We start from the raw sequence: 21826 nt of genomic DNA, 5'->3' as shown, positions 1-21826 counted from the left end.
ATGGCTCAGAGAGGTTTCCTATTTCATTGCCAGTTGTTTCTTTCACAGTCCAATAACTGTTGCTATGCCATGCTCCAATCCTCTCAGAGCAAGCTGCATGGCTAGTTCAAGTCTGAGTGGATCCAGAATGATGTGTCTGTGTATGTCTCATGATGTGTGTTCTGTATGTATATGTGTGTTTGGCTTCTACTTTTTCAGTGAGTGGAGGCTGGTCATCCTGGACAGAGTGGTCAGAGTGTAATGCTCAGTGTGGGCGGGGCTGGCAGCGACGGACACGCAGTTGCACCAATCCAGCACCGCTCAATGGAGGAGCCTTCTGTGAGGGCCCACCATTCCAGCGAGTCACCTGCACCACACTCTGTCCAGGTGAAGAATGACACCTGTCACAATTTGACATATCTACATAACATGACACAACATGACATAACATAACATTACTTGCCTAAAATGACATAACTTGTATGCATTAACTAAACTACATTACAATACAAGGGTTATTATAGTTTTGAATATTACATATTGTTTTTAATCATTATTATTATTATTATTATTATTATTATTATTATTATTTAAACTTCTCCTTTCAATATAATTTTGGTAAGTTTTCACTCATGATTTTGTTTCCCAAACCACTTAAGTGCAAACCACGCTCCGCAGCCATGACTAAACCCTCAGGAACGTTTTCATTATCATCTCAGTCACAGTGCTGATTGGCCACACAACACTAACACTAAGTGTTTTTTTATATAATTTTTTTTATTAAATACACAAAATACAAAAATGCCAGGGGAACACAAATAGGTATACAAAATGAGACATCTCGTACAACTTACAAATTATAAAAACAAACAAACAAAAACCTTAAAAAGGGTACATAATGACATGTTTTTTTTTTGTGCACTTGCTGGTGTTAACCATTGTCAAAATATGATTAAAAAAAATAAAAAAACAGAAAAGAGGGGTTTAATACTGGGAATCTTACACTTATGTGTGGAAAAAAACTCTGCCAACACAGCAAAAATGTATTTTTTAATTACTTAACTCATTCTTCATTCTTTAATGAACTCTTGCAAACAATATGATTTCATAAAATGCCGTCCTAACCTCTCGGTTACTGTCGTAACCTCTGTTCCCTGATGTAGGGAATGAGACGTTGTGTCGATGACACTAGGGGTCGCACTTGGGAGCCCCAAACACCTCTGAACTTTGAGAAAAGGCTTATGAGAATTGGCGAGTGGAATTAGCTTTTTATTTGCATCAGGGAAGGTGTTCTTTTCCTTTCCTATTTGTTCAGGTGGAAAAGACAGTGAAGACCACATCCTGCCTGAAGGGGAGGTTAACATGTGGCAGATACATCACGTGGGGTCACCAGCCGCACATGGAAGAGTTGTGGTGGTAGGTCCTGCTGAAGTGGAGGAGATGGCAAACTACTAAACATGACGATAGGGAGAAATACATCACAGGGGGTTACTGCAGGTAACAGTGCCTGTGGAGCACCTACCCCAGTACAGGGCATGCTAGCACACGTACTGGGTCTGGCCACGAATTCCTCCATCGAATTCGCCATCCACAGGGCTAGAGAGGAAGGACATCCAGGGTCCATGGACTCGCGAACTCGTATGGGAAAGGAAAGCACACGTCTTCGCCTCATGGAGGGAAAAGGCGCTTTACGCAAGCGGTATACCTGGCCAGCTGTCCCGTAAACATACCTGTTCATACCTGACAATCATAAAATCTCGTGAAGTATTGGGTGATGCCCAGCCCGCTGCCCTACAGATGTCTGCTAGAGATATGCCATCGGCAAGTGCCCAAGAGGATTACACACTCCATGGATTGTGCTCTTAATCCCAAAGGGGTGAGCACTTCACCCTGGGTCTGGTATGCCGACGTGATGGCATCCACGGTCCAGTGGGCAAGCCTCTGTTTGGAGACAGCATTCCCTTTCCACTGTCCGCCAAAGCAGACAAAGAGCTGCTCAGAGCATCTAGAGCTCTGCGTGCGATCGAAATAGATGTGCAAATCACGCATCAGACACAGCAACGAAAAGGATGGGTCTGCCTCCTCCCGGGGCAGCTTCGCTTGCAGGCTTACCACTTGATGCCTAAAAGCAGTTGTTGGAACCTTGGGCACATAGCCCGGTCGGGGTCTCAAACCATATGAGAAAATCCCGGACCAAACTCCAGGCAGGTGTCGCTGCCAAAGGATGCCTGCAGGTCCCCAACCCTCGTGATAGATTTCGTGAGCGCAGTCTGGAGTGCAGTCCACCTTTAGCTCAACTGACTCTATGGGATCAAACGGTGCTCTCTGTAGTCTCAGGAGGACAATGGAGAGACTATGAGGGAAAGAGGCATAGCCTAGGAGGATTCAGCCTCCTAGCGTCTTTCAGGAACCTGATAATCAGTTCGTGCTTCCCCAATTACTCACCATCTACTGCGTCGTGGTGCGCCGCTAGAGCAGCTACGTGCACCTTCAGGGTGGAGGGGGAAAGTTCTATTAGTATTAATAGTTAAACACATACACAACATAAAAATATTGTACCATTTCAATCTTTGCATGAGCAATTCATTGCCACAGATTCTGACAATTTCTGACAAATAAAATGTTTTAATAAAGCCTTGCAAATAATACCTGGGTAGCTCAGCGAGTATTGATGCTGTCTACCACCCCTGAATTCATGCTATTGAATTGGGCATGCCAAATTGGGGAGAAATGGGGATAAAAATAAATAAATTCTGCCTTGCAAAAAAAAAAATTTCATTGAATTCTTCAAAAACCAGCAAGTAATTCTGACAGTAAAATGCTGTTAAAAACTACCGGTGTATCTTACCGTTTGTCAGCGTCGGATCCATTCAGGAACTATTCACAGGTAACTGCTTGTTTGAGATGACCAATGAAAACGTTCCTGAGGGTTTAGTCATTACTGCGAGGTGTGGTTTGCGTGCAAACAATCCCACTTAGTTTAAGTCTGCTACATCAGTGCTATACTCTACGTCATACTTGCAAATCAGTGAGCATGATCATTACGTTTTGGTATTTTCTTGCAAGTATGCACTAAGTCAGCATTTAGTGGGTTAATAAAAAAAAGTGTGCACAAAGCATAAATGGGTTTGGTCAAGAGAAGTTTAATTCGTAGGTACTTCTTTGGTTATTGTGCTGTCTGCTTCTTGTTATACTGAGTTTAGAGTTTGCGGCAAGAATAGATGTGGTTCTCAGATGTCATAGCACAATGACCTATTTCTTAGGAAAATATCAAATTGTGCTTTGCACCACTTTAAATACAATACACCCACGGTTTGTGTGTAGAAACCCAAAGATTGTGCAAACACTCCGACTCACGGCCACTTTCGCATTGCTTTGCCACAAAAAATGCATTTATAATAAGTGCTTACTTAGTGGTGGTGGTGTAGTGGTCTAAACCACATAACTGGTAAATTGGTAATCAGAAGGACGCTGGTTCAATCCCCACAACCACTACCATTGTGTCCTTGAGCAAGGCACTTAACTCCAGGTTGCTCCGGGGGGATTGTCCCTGTAAGAAGGGCTCTGTAAGTCGCTTTGGATAAAAGTGTCTGCCAAATGCATAAATGTAAATGTAAATGTAAATGCTTACATTAAAATAGAGCGCTATGACTGTTAGTTTTAGTGTGTTATTTCTAGGTTCAGTTAAGTTTTAGTTATTCAATGTATAACATTTTCTTAGTTTAGTATTTTAAGGCTGCCAAACTAAATACATTAACTTATATTTGAATATGTTTAACTTGAAGTGGGGTTGTAACGGTTTTTGCAAATTTTATAATATACCATGTATCAAGAACTAAAATGATTTCAAATAAAAATTTGTTTTATTTTAGTTTTGGAGTAATACAAATTTATTTTAGACTAGTTTCAGTTAAGTTTTTATCATTTAAAATGTTTTTGTTTAGTTTTTGTTTTCTTTAACAATAATAAATCTGACTCATACAACCACTAACCAACAGCCACTAACAGATTCACACTTGATCCACAATGTGATTCATGAGTCATATCCATCCAAACACTCATGTTATTACCCAACAGACATGACAACAAAAATTTGCAATGTTCCACAACAGACACTCTGAAGTCAACCATGTTGAGTATGTCCCTTTCAATTCGAATCGCTCACTCTGTTCAATGTTTTTATCAGTGGATGGAGGTTGGACAGAGTGGGCCAAGTGGTCAGCTTGTGGGACAGAGTGCACACACTGGCGCAGCCGTGAGTGTCTGGCACCCCCGCCACGTAACGGAGGACGCCACTGCAGCGGTAGCATGATGGAGAGCAAGAACTGCACAGAGGGACTGTGTGTCCGCAGTAAGTCACTTGACTTTCACTTCACAGAAGGCCAATAGACCAATTCATAGTAATTACAGTGGGTACGGAAAGTATTCAGACCCCCTTAAATTTTTCACTCTTTGTTATATTGCAACCATTTCCTTAAATCATTTAAGTTCATTTTTTTTCCTCATTATTGTACACACAGCACCCCATATTGACAGAAAAACATAGAATTGTTGACATTTTTGCACATTTATTAAAAAAGAAAAACTGAAATATCACATGGTCCTAAGTATTCAGACCCTTTGTTCAGTATTTAGTAGAGGCACCCTTTTGATCTAATACAGCCATGAGTCTTTTTGGGAAAGATGCAACAAGTTTTTCACATCTGGATTTGGGTATCCTCTGCCATTCCTCCTTGCAGATCCTCTCCAGTTCTGTCAGGTTGGATGGTAAACGTTGGTTTACAGCCATTTTCAGGTCTCTCCAGAGATGCTCAATTGGGTTTAAGTCAGGGCTCTGGCTGGGCCATTCAAGAACAGTCACGGAGTTGTTGTGAAGCCACTCCTTCGTTATTTTAGCGGTGTGCTTAGGGTCATTGTCTTGTTGGAAGGTGAACCTTCGGCCCAGTCTGAGGTCCAGAGCTCTGGAGAAGGTTTTCGTCCAGGATATCCCTGTACTTGGCCGCATTCATCTTTCCCTCGATTGCAACCAGTCGTCCTGTCCCTGCAGCTGAAAAACACCCCCACAGCATGATGCTGCCACCACCATGCTTCACTGTTGAGACTGCATTGGACAGGTGATGAGCAGTGCCTGGTTTTCTCCACACATACCGCTTAGAATTAAGGCCAAAAAGTTCTATCTTGGTCTCATCAGACCAGAGAATCTTATTTATCACCATCTTGGAGTCCTTCAGGTGTTTTTTAGCAAACTCCATGCGGGCTTTCATGTGTCTTGCACTGAAGAGAGGCTTCCGTCGGGCCACTCTGCCATAAAGCCCCGACTGGTGGATGGCTGCAGTGATGGTTGACTTACTACAACTTTCTCCCATCTCCCGACTGCATCTCTGGAGCTCAGCCACAGTGATCTTTGGGTTCTTCTTTACCTCTCTCACCAAGGCTCTTCTCCCCCGATAGCTCAGTTTGGCCGGACGGCCAGCTCTAGGAAGGGTTCTGGTCGTCCCAAACGTCTTCCATTTAAGGATTATGGAGGCCACTGTGCTCTTATGAACCTTAAGGGCAGCAGAAATGTATTTTTTTTTTGTAACCTTGGCCAGATCTGTGCCTTGCCACAATTCTGTCTCTGAGCTCTTCAGGCAGTTCCTTTGACCTCATGATTCTCATTTGCTCTGACATGCACTGTGAGCTGTAAGGTCTTATATAGACAGGTGTGTGGCTTTCTTAATCAAGTCCAATCAGTATAATCAAACACAGCTAGACTCAATTGAAGGTGTAGAACCATCTCAAGGATGATCGGAAGAAATGGACAGCACCTGAGTTAAATATATGAGTGTCACAGCAAAGGGTCTGAATACTTAGGACCATGTGATATTTCAGTTTTTCTTTTTTAATAAATGTGCAAAAATGTCAACAATTCTGTGTTTTTCTGTCAATATGGGGTGCTGTGTGTACCATAATGAGGAAAAAAAATTAACTTAAATGATTTTAGCAAATGGATGCAATATAACAAAGAGTGAAAAATTTAAGGGGGTCTGAATACTTTCCGTACCCACTGTATATGATAGTCTGCATTCTGCAACATACAATTGCCAGTCCGGCTTTAGATTATGAAGTTCAATCTTGCAGTATTCAAGCTGCTCTTGTAAGCTGTTGCATGAACGTGACAATTCAAGAATCTTATGTGTTATAAATAGGATAAATACAGTTATCAATCACAAACAATGACTCTGTGAACATTGCCAAATACTGGATATGAAGCTGGTTCTCACGTACTCACATTAGTTAGCACCTCATTGAGCATAGATGGACAGGAGAATAAATGCAGAGGTTTAGCGGCCAGACAAAATTTACTTAAGATAAGCAAGTGGAGAAACACTCAAGCACATCAGCTATGCAAGGGAGAGCCAGATTCATCTTGACACTGGGTGCTCATCCCAGGGCTGATTTGGGAAAACCGCAGCTTACAGCATCGAATTAACTCCAGAGAACATCAACAGCACACTCTCACTCACACACATGCAGAACAACTGAAAGTTTTTTAGTGTGGTCTGTCTAGGCTGAAAGTTGGAGTACAGCCCAGATTCCAGCATTAATAATGCAGCACACACACACACACTCTCATATACTCTCACAAATAATTTCTCTACTGCATGCCACCCCCTGAGAGCACTGTTAAGACATTTACTTTTGCTCTGCCCTCTGTAAACCTATCATTTCAGTGTTTATGCTTTTATATTTCTATTGCCGAGAGTCTTGTATTAGCATTTATTGATTATTTGTTCCACTTTTGTTTGCTGTCATCTCTGATCTACACTCATAACTTGCTCATCCATCCCCATGTTCATTCTTTCTTATTTATTTTTCCTTGTTTTTGCCTGTTTTCTAACAGATAAAAAGATTTCTATTGGACATACAAGCCATCGTAAGTTTCTCTGTTTAATCATATATATATATATATATATATATATATATATATATATATATATATATATATATATATATATATTGTTTAATCATATATATATATATATATATATATATATATATATATATATATATATATATATATATATACACTGTTCCATCCACTTTTCATCCTCTATGTCTACGTGCCTATTTATGTGAGTGTGTCTGGGAAAGCAGAGGCAAAGTGATTGGAAATTTAACAGTGCAATAATCAATATTTAACAAGTCTGATCAATGCTGTATTTGTGTTTATACAGTATGTGTGTATGAGTGTGTGTTTACTGTTGGACTGTCATATTCCCTGTTGTTTTTGTCTTGTCTTTTATGTTGTAATTCTCGTTTAGTTTGTGTTTCCTGTTAATTTTTGTAGTCCTTTTGAAGTTTCATTTTATGATTGGTTTTCCCTTGATTGTGTTCCTCATTCCCTGATTGTTTCCCCAGGTGTTTCTTGTTTTCCCTTGTGTATTTAAGCCCTTGTTTCCCCTGGTTAGTTTGTCAGTCTTTACATATTGGATGCTCTGTGCCTGGTTCCCTGTGTTTTGTTTTCATTATATTCTGAGTTATTTTGTTTATTCATTGTTAATAAAAGCTTCGTTTAGATCCTCATTCCTCACCTCCCTTGTCACATGGACTGTCATGTCTGTTCCTTTTGAACTCTGGATACAGTACATACAGGAGCACACTGACTTGACCTGCATGACAAATCAGAATCAAATTAAATGAAGTGAATTCATGCCTTGATATGAACTAATAGATATCTAATAGAGAATGAATCAGCCAAGAGAACATGGTTACATTATTGACTCATGCCAATAATATAAGAATGGTCCAATATTGTCTTGGCTAATGTATGGGTCTGTCACTATTTATGATTACTATTTATACATCATAAATTGAGCTGGCAAATACATTTGATAGTTGCCACTTTTGTAAGTGTCATTTGTATATCTCAAACCCATATAATTACTAAAATTTTATAAATATATTTGTTTTACATGCTTATTCCTTCTGCATCGCAGATGTATTTTTAAACACACACACAGGAAATTGTGGATATGCATTCCTGGAAGATGATGTATAATACATATGCAGTCTTGATTCAGAAATAGAGTGCTTTTTAAAGACATTGAAGTTAATGACTGTACATCTAACTGACCCAGAGCAATCAATAGAGTAGCTTACAGTTGAAGTGATGCTAATATTCCGAGATCAATGTGACATGTGGGACTTGAGAGACCGAAAATTAACGCACCTAACTCAGCTTGGTTCCGTTTGCTATAATAAGTTAAGACGGCTGTCGGATTCACTTCCGTCCTGCCACGTGAGCCCTTTTGCACTTCTTCCACTCTCACTCTTCACATGGCTCTGCTCTCTTCATCATTTCTTCTCCACTGTCTGTGTCTGATTTGTTTCTTAAAGGGTCCAGATCCTATATCCTATATCTTTGCCTTTGTGGTCCAGATAGCAGGTCTGACTATCCAACAATGCACTGTTAGATCCACAGCACCACCAGATGTTTGATAACCAGGAGAGCAGTAGGGATTCACACTTTTTGTCTCTTAATATGCCTAAATTTTGAACTCTTTTTAGTCTCAGACGCACACTCACAAACCACCCACGGTCTATATATTGTTATATATTATATACAATATTTTGCTATTTATTTTGTATTTAACTATTTCTTCTGCTTTTTAACAGTTTACAGGGATTGTTGTGCCATTATTAGATTTTTTTTTTCCTCCACAAAACCAGCATATTATTGTGGCATAATCTATTTTTAGATAATCCCATCCTTAAAAGAGACGGCACATAAAAACAAACCAAACTGTTTATTTATGTGCCAGTCAGACAGTCTCTTCCTGACTAAGTGGGCGCTTCTTGGCCAGAATAAGCTGCAATCTGGACCAGACTTTATGCCGATGATCAAAAGTCTGGCTACGCTAGACTAAACTCTTCTCATCTCTCTTCCCTACTGTGATGAGGAGGAGGGCATGGCCGGGCTGTGAGTGTGCACAGCCGGTGCTGAGTCACCTAATCAGCTAGGAGGGCGATAAAGTCGAGTCGGGGGCGCCAGTTTGAGAGAGAGAGGCATGTGGCCGCTGTGTGTGTGTGTGTGTTTAAGTTTATTTATGAAATTGAATTTATGTTGACTGTTCTGCCGGTTACTGCCTCCTCCTTGCTCATCTTTTACATGTTCCACCTACCTAATCTCTTTTCCTTTGATCATACTGTACTTTTATGATGCATAATATATTTTATTTATGTTGCAAAATGTATTTATATTGGTTGCAGGTTTGCATATGTGAGTTGGTAATTTTGTGTGCATATGTGTCTCAGCTCTTGGCTCTGGTGCTGGTGTAGCGGTGTACGCAGGACTGGTGGGGGCTCTGCTACTCTGTGTGATTCTTGTGCTGTGTGTGGGCATCCTGGTCTATCGCCGGGGCTGTCGTCATCTCCACGGTGAAATCACAGATTCCTCGTCAGCCCTAACAGCTGCCTTCCACTCTGCAAATTACAAACCACCACGACAGGGTGAGACATCCGACTATCTCATTCCCTCTCCCTTATGTTCTCTGCCTTTTACTCACACTTCTTCTCACTCACACTTTCAGTCCCTATCTCCTTTTCTCACCCCATTAAACTTAATATAAACTCTTTTCTTTCCCTGTATTTTAAGTTTTTAATCCTTTCTCATGCTGTCTCCTGCTCTCCCAGCAGTATTTAATCTGCTCTGACTTGTTTATGTGGATTCTCTTTTAAATCCTCTCACCTTTAATGCTCTCATTTCTTAGGCAAATCCTGCCGTAACTTTGCAGCCTAACTAAAACATTTCCTTTCTGTCAAAATGTTCCAAAAAATAAGAAAGAAATTATGGCACAATATAACATAAGAAAATAGGAAAATTGGTTTGATCAATTATTATGTCATTTTTGACACTTTGATTCAGTTCATTGTAATTAAAATGTTTCCCCACTATCATGAACATATGAACGTATGCAAGAAGAAAGGAGCATTGCAGAACGCTTTACAGATTTACTCCACAGCTACTTCAACTCATCTTATAGCTCTGCTGACAAGTCTGAGGTCATGGGTTTGATTCCCAGGAAACAAAACATAATGATATAAAAGTATACCTTTGGATATAAAGTTGCTTTAGATAAAAGCATCTAACAAATGCATAATTGTAAATATAAACACTGCTGTTCCATCTCCAAAATCTGTTTAAAGATGTAGAAATATAGTTATGTGCTTCAATGTTTCTTTAACTTAGGGCACTTTTCCAGGGGTAATTTTTTGGTTAAAGAAACCATTCTGTCCCATTAGGCCTTTATCTTTTATTGAGTTTTTTACTTTTTAAATGCCATTTATGTAAAGATATTACTGTTTTAGCTTTGTCCCAGACCAAGACTTTTAATGTTAAACTATGAAATAAAATTATGAAAAGTCAAAAATATTACATCTTTAAAACTATGACAATCTTAACAAAGAGTGAAGTAAACATAAACCACTTCAATATTTTTCAAGTGAAAATTTATTCTATCAGGAGTTTTGTTTATTTATTTTTTTTATTTTAAATTTGTATTATTATTATGTCTGTCCCATTAAATGACATAAACTTTAAAATGGTCATTTCCACAACAGAATTCTTTTAAACTATACAGAATTTGAGAATTGGTTGGAATATTTAACGACTTTCAGAAAAACAAAAATCTTTTGATGCTTGCTAAAAGTTAAAGAAATACCTTTTTCTGTTTGAGCCCTCATAATAATAATAATAATAATAATAATAATAATAATAATTGTGTTTCAAATGTTACTACACATTGTATAAGTGGAAAGACCCCTTGACAGAATAATTACTCTCTGTTTACTCCTCTACTTTTTTAGATAACCCACACCTACTGCATTCGGCAGCTCCCCCTGACCTCACAGCCAGTGCCGGAACGTTTCGCGGGCCTCTTTTCTCACTGCAGCAGGCCACCCTGGACTCTCAGCATAAGATTCCCATGACCACATCTCCTTTGGTGGACCAACTGCCTAGTCTGAAGATAAAAGTGTACAACTCCTATACCATGTCCTCCCTTGAGCTGCCGACCGGCCTAGGCTCTATTGATGGAGAAATCATGAGTCTAAAGACAATGGGCTCTGGACCTAAAGACCACCATGGGCACACCCTGCCAAGGGAGCCTAGTCACAGTGCCAGCGCCACACTGGGATCCCTGGGTGGCCGTCTTACCATCCCTAATACAGGTAATATGCTTTAAAATAAGCCATATTTTACTCTTTTGTACCATTTCCCCCAGAAATCCTCTTGCTGTAATGTTTTAAAGTTCTGAAGTTTGTTAATTACATTGTCATTTTGTTTTACGTAACCATTTTCCACCCTCTCACTGACTCTTAAAATTAAAAAGTTGTTTTTGAGACTGTACTTAATAGTGCAATGTACTTAATAGTTCTATATCATATAACAGACTTCTGCTGTTGTTGGCTAAACAGACAGTTTTGCTTCTGTACTTTTAAGAGTTCCATATGTAAATTACTTCTTTTCTTATTTGGCCTTTTTTTCACACTGTTCACACTGATGGGCACAGATGCTAAATACTGAAAAGGCATTCATACTGAATATATGCTAAATGTTGGCTGTCATATGTACTTCCGACATCTTCCAACATCATTACTATCAAGTTCAAGAAAGGTTCTTGTTTGTTTGCATCCACTGTTTAGAATTGCTAAACAGATTTTGCTCTGCTAAAATATGCTCTGTCTGCATATGTTCTTTTAGCTCATGTTACCTCACAGTGAACAACACTGTATGGGAACCTATTCAATTAAACAGTCATATTGTTTTTTCCCTGTCAGGGGTGAGTCTGTTGGTTCCACAAGGCACGATTCCTCAGGGAAAGTTCTACGAAATGTATCTCATCATCAACAAATGGGAGAAAACAACGTAAGTCAGACACTTAGAACAGTTTCTCAATGCCCTGCCCCTATCATGCTTGTATTTATCTGTCACTTTGTGCAGTTGCAAACAGTCTAGTTCAAAACATCTCAACAGCACCAAGCAATATTGACTTCAGAAACACTGTGACCCCAATGGCAGCAAAAGGGAGAGAAAAACATTTCAAAACTATGACGTAGTGAAAAACAAAAAGACAAGACAAACAAATATGTCATGAATGCGCTGAATGGCTGTCTGAGCTCTGACTTTTTTTTGAAGAGGCACTCTTTTTTTTGCGGTTTTATATTGAATATTAAATATGACACTTATAAATGTAATTCCTTGTGCCTTAAAAAACTGCAAAGCTTTGAGACTGCAAGCTTTGTGCTTCTCTGGAATGTGTTCAATGTTTTAGGTGTCATAAAGGTTTTCAATAAAATAGCAATTACTGTCAGAACCGTGGCCTTGCGGTTAGCACGTCTTCTTCACATTGAGCCGACGCATGTTTAAAGTTTCCAAATACCCTTCCCCCATTTTTTCAGTATTTTCTCTACTATCCATTTAAATGAAAGTGGCAAAAGGCCAAAAATAAAATGGATAAATTATTTTAAAAAAAATGAAAACAATCAATACTCTAATTATCTATGTTAATTTGAAATCTGTTGGTCTTAATGTTGATGCATATGTAATTGTGCCCATTATTCTTTCTTTAATCAACACCAACATGTTAGGTTTAAATGTATATGAAAGTATAAAAGAAAAGGGTATATTTAAGGTGCTTTGAGTGGTCATCATATTTTTACTGTTTTAATCACCTTTTTGCCCTTTAAATTATATTAAATTGGCCCTGTGATGTGACAAATACATACACATATTATCTCAATTAATATAGACATCAAAGCTGAATGCATAACAATTATAAACATTTTAATTGAAGTACAACATGCCACCCACATATATTATGTATTTCTAAAAAGAGATTTGTTACTTGTGAAAATAAGTGAAAATAACTGTCAATTAAGTGGTTAATTTTATTAATGTTGTAAATCTGAGATACAATTTGTTGTGCCTGTTATGCTCTTAAATGTGCACCAAGGAAAGCAGCATGAATGTCATTGTGAATTAAGCCTGTTCACAGCTCCTGCTCTATGTCCTGTGTTGCCATCAGTTTGCCATCAGATGGTAGTGAGACGGTGCTGAGTCCAATTGTAAGCTGTGGACCCTCGGGCATGCTGCTGAGCAGACCTGTGGTCCTTACTCTACCCCACTGCGCCCAGCTCGAGCCCCCAGACTGGACCCTTACCCTCAAAATGCAGAACCATCAGGGCGCCTGGGAGGTCAGGATGTTGTCAGAAATACTGTTATAGAACTGTTCAGTTTGTAGCTCTAAATCCCAGAAGAAAAGTCAGGTTTTGGAACCATGAGTTCCCTCTGGAAATTCTAATGGTTTTCGATTTATGAGTAAAATAAGGTACTTAACAAGAGACTTTCCTATGCTATCAATAACATATAATCATATCTCAAATCTGAATTTTGAAGCATTTTGCATGCTTTTAAAATGTAGATTTTTATATAAGGACTGCAATAGTTGTCCAATTCGTCATGCACATTAACTCACGTCCTTCTGGTAGTTATAGTGCTTATAGTACATAGCATCTTGCTAGCAGCTAACCAGACACGATAAGATTACTGCAGCAAGCAAACAGTCTGTTCACACTGAATGTGAATCTGCTGCGCAGCATGGCACAATCATAGCCAATCAGAACATATTTGATGTTTAATGGACTGTTTTGAGAATCTGGATTATGGACCAATGAGAGTTCACAGTGGGTGGGGCCACCTAATGCCACAGCACAGAAATGGAAACCATGCGATCAATAGAGAGTTGTCTGTTGCGGTCTTGGCTGGTTCTGAAATGCACACAACGGTTTCAAAATGTGTGTCATTTAAAACAGGTAAGTCTCTTTAAGTGATGTTACCCACAGACATTTTTCACATAAATATGTTTTTCTAAAATCCCATCAAAAATTCCAGAGGGAACACGTGGCGAATTAGACTTGCGGATTGGGCTACAAGTTGAAGTCATGACTAAACGGCTCAAAAGATGAATGGATAATGACTGGAAATCTTGACGTCTTGATTATGAGAGAATCACTGACAAAGGAGGCCGGAAAACAGTAATTGCCCAAGATGGAGCTACTGTGAAATCATGTAGACAGCAAGGAATAGAACATTGTAATAAATAATGATGTGCATAAATGAGTGTCTGTATGGATGACAAGATAAATCAGGATATATACATCTGACTAGCCCAGTTCCATCTGTTTAACTTTCACAGATATCACATCATTAGCTTTATATAACAGGATGCTTTCTCCATTCACACTTACCACTAGGAGGTGCTAACTGTAGGAGAGGAGAGTCTGTCGTCACCCTGCTACCTACAGGTGGAGGAGCAGAGCTGTCATGTTCTGATGGAGCAGCTGGGGACGTATGGTCTGGTGGGGCAGTCGGCTCCCCCTCGGCCAGCCTGTAAGAGGCTGCAGTTGGCCCTGTTTGCTCCTCGGGCCCCATGCCTCTCCCTGGACTACAGCCTGAGGGTCTACTGCTTACAGGACACCCCACATGCCCTTAAGGTCAGTCTACCAGTCAAGTATTCTTTCTGGCTGATTTCACTAAAATAATTGCCAATAGAAGTTTAAGCTTGGAAATAAGCTTCATCTTGTCTTCCTCTTCCTGCAGGAAGTGTTAGAGGTAGAGCGAAGTCTGGGTGGAGTTTTACTAGAGGATCCCAAACCCCTCCTCTTTAAGGACAGTTACCACAACCTACGGCTGTCAATTCATGACATTCCTCATTCTCATTGGAGGAGTAAACTTCTGGCTAAGTATCAGGTGAGTGAGGCATGTTCAGATAAATCCATCATTGTGTTAATGGTTAACATTTTGTGTTATGTTAAAAGTAATTGGAGTATATTTACTGAAAGATAGCTTTATTTTATTGTGTTTTATTAAATGAAAACTATTTGTGTTGAGTAACATTTATGGATAGCACTTCAACGTTTATGTTGCATGAATGGGTAGCAATTAGACTTACATTTGTATTCACAACAAATATAATTATACAATATCATGCTTTACAGATCATTAGTAAGAAACTGCTTAAAATTCGATAAAGATAGAAATGTAATGAAACTTTGATTATTTTATATAATTATAAATTCTGTATATTCATATTTGAATATAGAGGAACAACTCATATGTTTATGAATCATTAATGAAAGTTAAAGGGAATGGTGCCCATTTGAATTAATCCTGAGACCCGAGTGTGATTGATGTGTGCATTTTTCATTTCCCTTTTTGATTTGTAACTAGTAGCACCTAATAAACAAGCAAAAAAACAATTCCAGAGCAAAAGATGCTTCATGTGAAAATGCATAGTAAATATATAGGAATGCATTTACTAATGTTAATTAATATAATCATATTGTACAGTGATAACAAAATACAATTTAACAAAATGTACAGTGGGTACGGAAAGTATTCAGACCCCCTTAATTTTTTCACTCTTTGTTATATTGCAGCCATTTGCTAAAATCATTTAAGTTAATTTTTTTCCCTCATTATTGTACACACAGCACCCCATATTGACAGAAAAGCACAGAATTGTTGACATTTTTGCACATTTATTAAAAAAGAAAAACTGAAATATCACATGGTCCTAAGTATTCAGACCCTTTGTTCAGTATTTAGTAGAAGCACCCTTTTGATCTAATACAGCCATGAGTCTTTTTGGGAAAGATGCAACAAGTTTTTCACATCTGGATTTGGGTATCCTCTGCCATTCCTCCTTGCAGATCCTCTCCAGTTCTGTCAGGTTGGATGGTAAACGTTGGTGGACAGCCATTTTCAGGTCTCTCCAGAGATGCTCAAATGGGTTTAAGTCAGGGCTCTGGCTGGGCCATTCAAGAACAGTCACGGAGTTGTTGTGAAGCCACTCCTTCGTTATTTTAGCGGTGTGCTTAGGGTCATTGTCTTGTTGGAAGGTGAACCTTCGGCCCAGTCTGAGGTCCAGAGCACTCTGGAGAAGGTTTTCGTCTAGGATATCCCTGTACTTGGCCGCATTCATCTTTCCCTCGATTGCAACCAGTCGTCCTGTCCCTGCAGCTGAAAAACACCCCCACAGCATGATGCTGCCACCACCATGCTTCACTGTTGAGACTGTATTGGACAGGTGATGAGCAGTGCCTGGTTTTCTCCATACATACCGCTTAGAATTAAGGCCAAAAAGTTCTATCTTGGTCTCATCAGACCAAAGAATCTTATTTATCACCATCTTGGAGTCCTTCAGGTGTTTTTAGCAAACTCCATGCAGGCTTTCATGTGTCTTGCACTGAGGAGAGGCTTCCGTCGGGCCACTCTGCCATAAAGCCCCGACTGGTGGATGGCTGCAGTGATGGTTGACTTACTACAACTTTCTCCCATCTCCCGACTGCATCTCTGGAGCTCAGCCACAGTGATCTTTGGGTTCTTCTTTACCTCTCTCACCAAGGCTCTTCTCCCCCGATAGCTCAGTTTGGCCGGACGGCCAGCTCTAGGAAGGGTTCTGGTCGTCCCAAACATCTTCCATTTAAGGATTATGGAGGCCACTGTGCTCTTATGAAACTTAAGGGCAGCAGAATTTTTTTGTAACCTTGGCCAGATCTGTGCCTTGCCACAATTCTGTCTCTGAGCTCTTCAGGCAGTTCCTTTGACCTCATGATTCTCATTTGCTCTGACATGCACTGTGAGCTGTAAGGTCTTATATAGACAGGTGTGTGGCTTTCCTAATCAAGTCCAATCAGTATAATCAAACACAGCTGGACTCAATTGAAGGTGTAGAACCATCTCAAGGATGATCAGAAGAAATGGACAGCACCTGAGTTAAATATATGAGTGTCACAGCAAAGGGTCTGAATACTTAGGACCATGTGATTTTTCAGTTTTTCTTTTTTAATAAATGTGCAAAAATGTCAACAATTCTGTGTTTTTCTGTCAATATGGGTTGCTGTGTGTACAATAATGAGCAAAAAAAAAATGAATGATTTTAACAAATGGCTGCAATATAACAAAGAGTGAAAAATTTAAGGGGGTCTGAATACTTTCCGTACCCACTGTATATTTAAATGATGCAAAATGACACACAGATGTGATAATGTTGAAAGATATTCAGAATAACTGTTTTTTTTTTACTTTTGAAGGAATAAGGTCCCATTTTCCACATATGTGGACATCATGTTTATCAGCGTGCAGACGCAGTAAAAATTTATGATTTTATTTTTTAAAGTGTCATATAAAACAAAACTAGAGACACACCTATTTACAACCAAACAAGTTTCAGTGAAAAAACTTCTTACCAGAGGCACTTTTGTTGGCGCTGTGCCCTTGTAAGTTCTTCACGAAAATCAACGTCATGCTATTGTGTCATGTGATGTGCTGCGGGAGAAGTTTAACCCTTAAATGACAGTTTAGTGTGTTATAAACAGTATTCAGTCAGTTTAAATTCATTTAAAATATGAGTTGTGTATAGCAAAGCCAAAATACAACATCCACACATTTGAACTCGAGGTCGAACAAGATTAATCAGAAATTACCATTTTGTGTGTCCCAGGAGATCCCATTCTATCATATTTGGAGCGGGAGTCAACGACTGCTACATTGCACCTTTAGTCTGGAGCGAGGAAGCTTGGTGATTTCTCAACTGACCTGCAAGATCTGTGTCAGACAGGTGGAGGGGGAGGGACAGATTTTCCAGCTCAACACTGACATCCAAGAGGTAATGTTTCCAGGACATTATGGTGGCTACATGACAAGAGTATTTTCAGTTTTGCCACAGTGTTTTAGACAAACATTTCTACAATTTTGCACAACTTAATTATCAAAGATGCAAAGACATACAAATGTATATCAATTTATTTGTGAAGCTACACTTTAAAATGAGGAGCCAATAAGTTCCCTCCGTTTGATTTTATTTATTCTGTAAAGTCACTAATAAATGATTTGATTATGTAATTTTTTTAACAAACTAACAAGCCATTCTCTGACTATATAGAGTAACTGGCAATGACTCCTTTCCCTTTGTTTGCATGTATCTTCTTTAGACTTTGCCACCACATTCCCCACTGCCAGCGGGTGGCTCCTGTCTGCCTTCATCTCAAGTAGGCCCATATGCTTTCCAACTGCCCGTCTCCATACGGCAGAAAATTTGTGCCAGTCTGGATGCCCCCAGCGCACGTGGCTGTGACTGGAGAATGCTGGCTTGCAGCCTGGGCTTTGACAGGTATTTTGACATCCTCATGCTTATATTCATATTCATATTTCGCAGTATGAAAATAAGCATATTTATTCTAAATTATTAGAACTGTTTTCTCTTTTTTTTTCACATCATTGCTTTTCACATCTTTCCCCAGGTATCTGAACTACTTTGCAACCAAACCAAGCCCCACAGGTGTGCTACTAGACCTGTGGGAAGCTTGTCACCAGGGTGACGCAGATCTGGTTTCCCTGGCGACAGCTCTTGAAGAGATGGGCAAGAGTGAGGTCTTGGTTGTCATGACGATGGACAGAGATTGCTGACTGGCAAATCAAAAAGTGTGAAATGGGGATATATTTGCCACTTTAAACCAAGAATTAATGAAAGTTGATGGAAAGAAAGAAACAGATGCGTCAGATGCACAAACCAAGTTCCAGACCATCAGTACAGCTTTCCTCTTACATCTGTGATCATGCAGAATCACCAAGGATTGGAAAATGGTGCTGGGCCCAGCAGTCTCATCTTGGAATAATACATACCTATATGTAGCAAACAAAACTATGCTGTAATCAGACAAATGAGATGTCATTTGAATTTAAAAATTGTGAATGAACTGACAAGAATGGTCCCTCTTCATCAGTGCATTTGCTGGTACGATTAAAAAACACCATGTGAGCAGCTCTTTATTTGAAGATAATTTCATCATAAACACTGATTCGCTCTTACACATGCAGAGACAAATAGCTAGTGTGAAAGTACATGATCAAACACCATTACACACTGAGCCACTGGCTTTGTTTCCTAGCAACCACTAGATGCTTAAAGACACTGAGAATCGGTGTCCGGTAAAACAGCAGTGCTCCAAGCACCTCAGGAAATGCACACAAAAAGAAAATATACAGAAGTATAGATGGAAACACAGATCAATAAAGGCTATCCAACAAGGAGCTATGATAATCTGCACTAAAATCAACAGTTATTTTAATAATGACTTACGATTTCACTTGAATTGCTTCACGTGGACTTCTGTTTTAAGCATTATTTTGTTTGTGTGTGTGTGTGTGTGTGTGTGTGTGTGTGTGTGTGTGTGTGTGTGTGTGTGTGTGTGTGTCTTTTTGAAATAGCTTATAGGAATGAATGAATTAGAAGAAGACCACTCATTTTGCTGGATTTTCTTCTTCTTTCTCTGATTATACCTCCATTTTCAGCCAATATCTCTGTGGCTTTCTTTAAATCTTCTGTTCCATCCATCATTTGTAATGCAGGAGAGCTTTCTGGTAAACACATATTAGTTTCCTATAGGGAACGGACTTTTTAAGTTATTATCCCTATTTGTGGATCTTTGTTTTTCACTCTTCTGTTCGTAACTCCTGTTCTGGTCATAATATTTGGTCTCATTTATTTTTAATTTGCTGGATTGTTTCTTGGTCTCTGACTGAACATAGGCTGGAGAGCAGAGAGCAGTATAAATCTTCATTGGCGCTCCCCCAACCAGTGGGACCCTATTTCGCCTATGCCTAAAAAAACGGCCTTGCTCGACAGCATAAATTGCTTGAGAAAGCCATGCATCGCTCTGTGTTATATGAAGTTGTGAAGCTGTATTACATTCTGGTGTCCTCTCATTGGCTAACATCCACTTCAGACACTTGGAGAGCTAGAAAAACAATGACAAAGGCCTCACAGCCTGGAAAATGTAGATTCTCTGGCTTTTTACCAGAATGTCAATTAGCACAGAATTAGTATGAAAAGAGGTTATTTTAGAAGGTAAAAGACATTGTAATCTTTATCGTTGCGGGAAGGCAGAGTCTGGAAAAAGTAGAGAAATCATGACTGATTTACACAGGATTCAAATTACGGAGAAGCTCTGGTAATTATTACACTATCACACCTTTGATCATCATTGGTTAAATGCACATATGATGTGCTGTTTAAATTAAATTGCACAAGTGGCAGAGAGCCCTCTTCTGGGTTTGATGCCAGTCAGTTGTGCTGAGTTATAAATGTGTTATAAATAGCTGCCTTGAGATCCAGCATAAGTGCTCTGATGATTGCAGTTTGACCAACTTGCTCTTCATGGTCAGTTTCCACTTTTGGGTTTTAATGGGTTCGCCTTGAGTAAGACTCCAAGCCATGTCCTGGACTGTTTATTATCAAACGTGATATAATCATTTGAAGTGGATGGGAAATGGTTTTATCCATTTCTTTGTTTTCTTGACCTTTTCTTCAGATGTGTTCAAATATCTGGCAACAAACAAAAGGTAATGTGCCGTATCTGTCTATGCCTGTGAAGATGTGAATTAAATAAACAAGGTGTGTGTTTATGTGTGAGCTAGAGAATAGATTGTGAGAGATTTGTTTGTGCCAACCTTTGATTGAATGAACAGGCTTCATAATCTGTTGTTTCCCCTTTCCCATTTAAAGTACTATGCAAGTGCACAACAAAAGAGAATCTTTGGCCGTCTTGATGTCTTGTGTATGAAGGACATGGAATGGGAATCTTATTTCTGTTCCTCTGCTGGTCACTGCTGTAACAAAGCTGGGAGGAAGCTGGACCTCTTAAGGCCTCTCAGCAGTAATAAATGCAAACAAAATGACTGTAATTGGGGGTCAGGGATCCATGACCTCCCAATCGTTCCCCTTCACCTGTTTAGTAAGCTTTTGGACTGTCACTTGCACCCTCACAATGAACAACAACAACAAGCAGTTTGTTGGGAGGATTATCTTTAAACTTCTACATTCGAAAGGCTGCAAGAACATTCAAAATCCCTGATGGCTTCACATCTCTGAACCTTTATATGGCTCTGAAATATCTCCAGCCGTCTCTCAGCCAGTGTTACATGAAAACGCCTTTAAGCATTTCACATGTGTAAAGCTGCTTTGGGTCTGCTTCTCTCTGGATGATAGTCGCTGGTCAAAGATGCTCACATGTGGCCGAACTTAATGCTTACTTTTTTTTCTTTTTTTTTTTAGATGTCATTTTCTATGAAAGAGGGCACACAAGAAGTCAGGAGGGTTTTTTAATTGTTATTATTTAATGCTGTAAAGTACTACTGTACATAAATGTTTAGACTTCTTACAGTAACTAAATATAATTTTTATGCAATAAATTATATTTCCTAGTTTAACAAGACAAAAGAGTCTTCTATTTCGTATCATACAGCATTTTTTAAATGGTTATACAGCTCAAATATCAGAAAACCATGCGCTTTATAATCTACATAATATAATTATATTTATATAATGTATCTAATCCCCAACTCAAGAGCATTGAGTCACTTTGCAAGATAAAAGTGTTTTTATATATATATATATATGGGCAACGCAGAATATACAAAATTGTGTATCAGCTGACCTCAAAAGAGTTCTGACTTTTGCAGCCAACAACGGTTTAATTTTCTTTGCTCTCAAAGTAACACGATTCTGGTATGGCCATTTGAAGCTTTTGGACAGATTAAATGTATGGCAGAGTGAAGATCCTTTTCCCTTCAGTCTTTAAAGACTTGTTACAGAGATGTGAAGAGGATGCACTCTTCCGTTTATCTGCGAGTTAAAAGTGTTAATAATGCCCTGCGAGGAAACAAGAGCGATTGAGAGAGAGAAAAGGTTTTTAGTGTCTGAATATTACCCTCAGCAGCTACAGTGAGCTTTTTGGTTTGAGC

At 39.2% G+C, this 21826-nt stretch overlaps 1 protein-coding gene across 1 annotated transcript in view; it reads left to right on the top strand.

The window, feature by feature from the left end:
• Positions 1 to 21270, top strand: part of LOC127618311 (netrin receptor UNC5B-b-like) — an 82407-nt gene extending 61137 nt beyond the window's left edge. The window contains exons 6-17 of the mRNA XM_052090693.1: positions 199 to 366; positions 4166 to 4330; positions 6863 to 6895; positions 9277 to 9471; positions 10828 to 11190; positions 11800 to 11887; positions 13047 to 13215; positions 14275 to 14514; positions 14621 to 14770; positions 17526 to 17690; positions 18016 to 18194; positions 18325 to 21270. Of these exons, the coding sequence (XP_051946653.1) occupies positions 199 to 366; positions 4166 to 4330; positions 6863 to 6895; positions 9277 to 9471; positions 10828 to 11190; positions 11800 to 11887; positions 13047 to 13215; positions 14275 to 14514; positions 14621 to 14770; positions 17526 to 17690; positions 18016 to 18194; positions 18325 to 18490 (2081 nt within the window). The 3' untranslated portion in view covers positions 18491 to 21270. The remainder of the gene's footprint in view (positions 1 to 198; positions 367 to 4165; positions 4331 to 6862; positions 6896 to 9276; positions 9472 to 10827; positions 11191 to 11799; positions 11888 to 13046; positions 13216 to 14274; positions 14515 to 14620; positions 14771 to 17525; positions 17691 to 18015; positions 18195 to 18324) is intronic.
• The last annotated feature ends 556 nt before the right edge of the window (positions 21271 to 21826 follow it).

Source organism: Xyrauchen texanus, chromosome 24, assembly GCF_025860055.1.
Source record: "Xyrauchen texanus isolate HMW12.3.18 chromosome 24, RBS_HiC_50CHRs, whole genome shotgun sequence".
NCBI lineage: Eukaryota > Metazoa > Chordata > Actinopteri > Cypriniformes > Catostomidae > Xyrauchen > Xyrauchen texanus.
The sequence above is the reverse complement of the archived record's forward strand: the minus strand, read 5'-3'. Positions and strand labels throughout refer to the sequence as shown.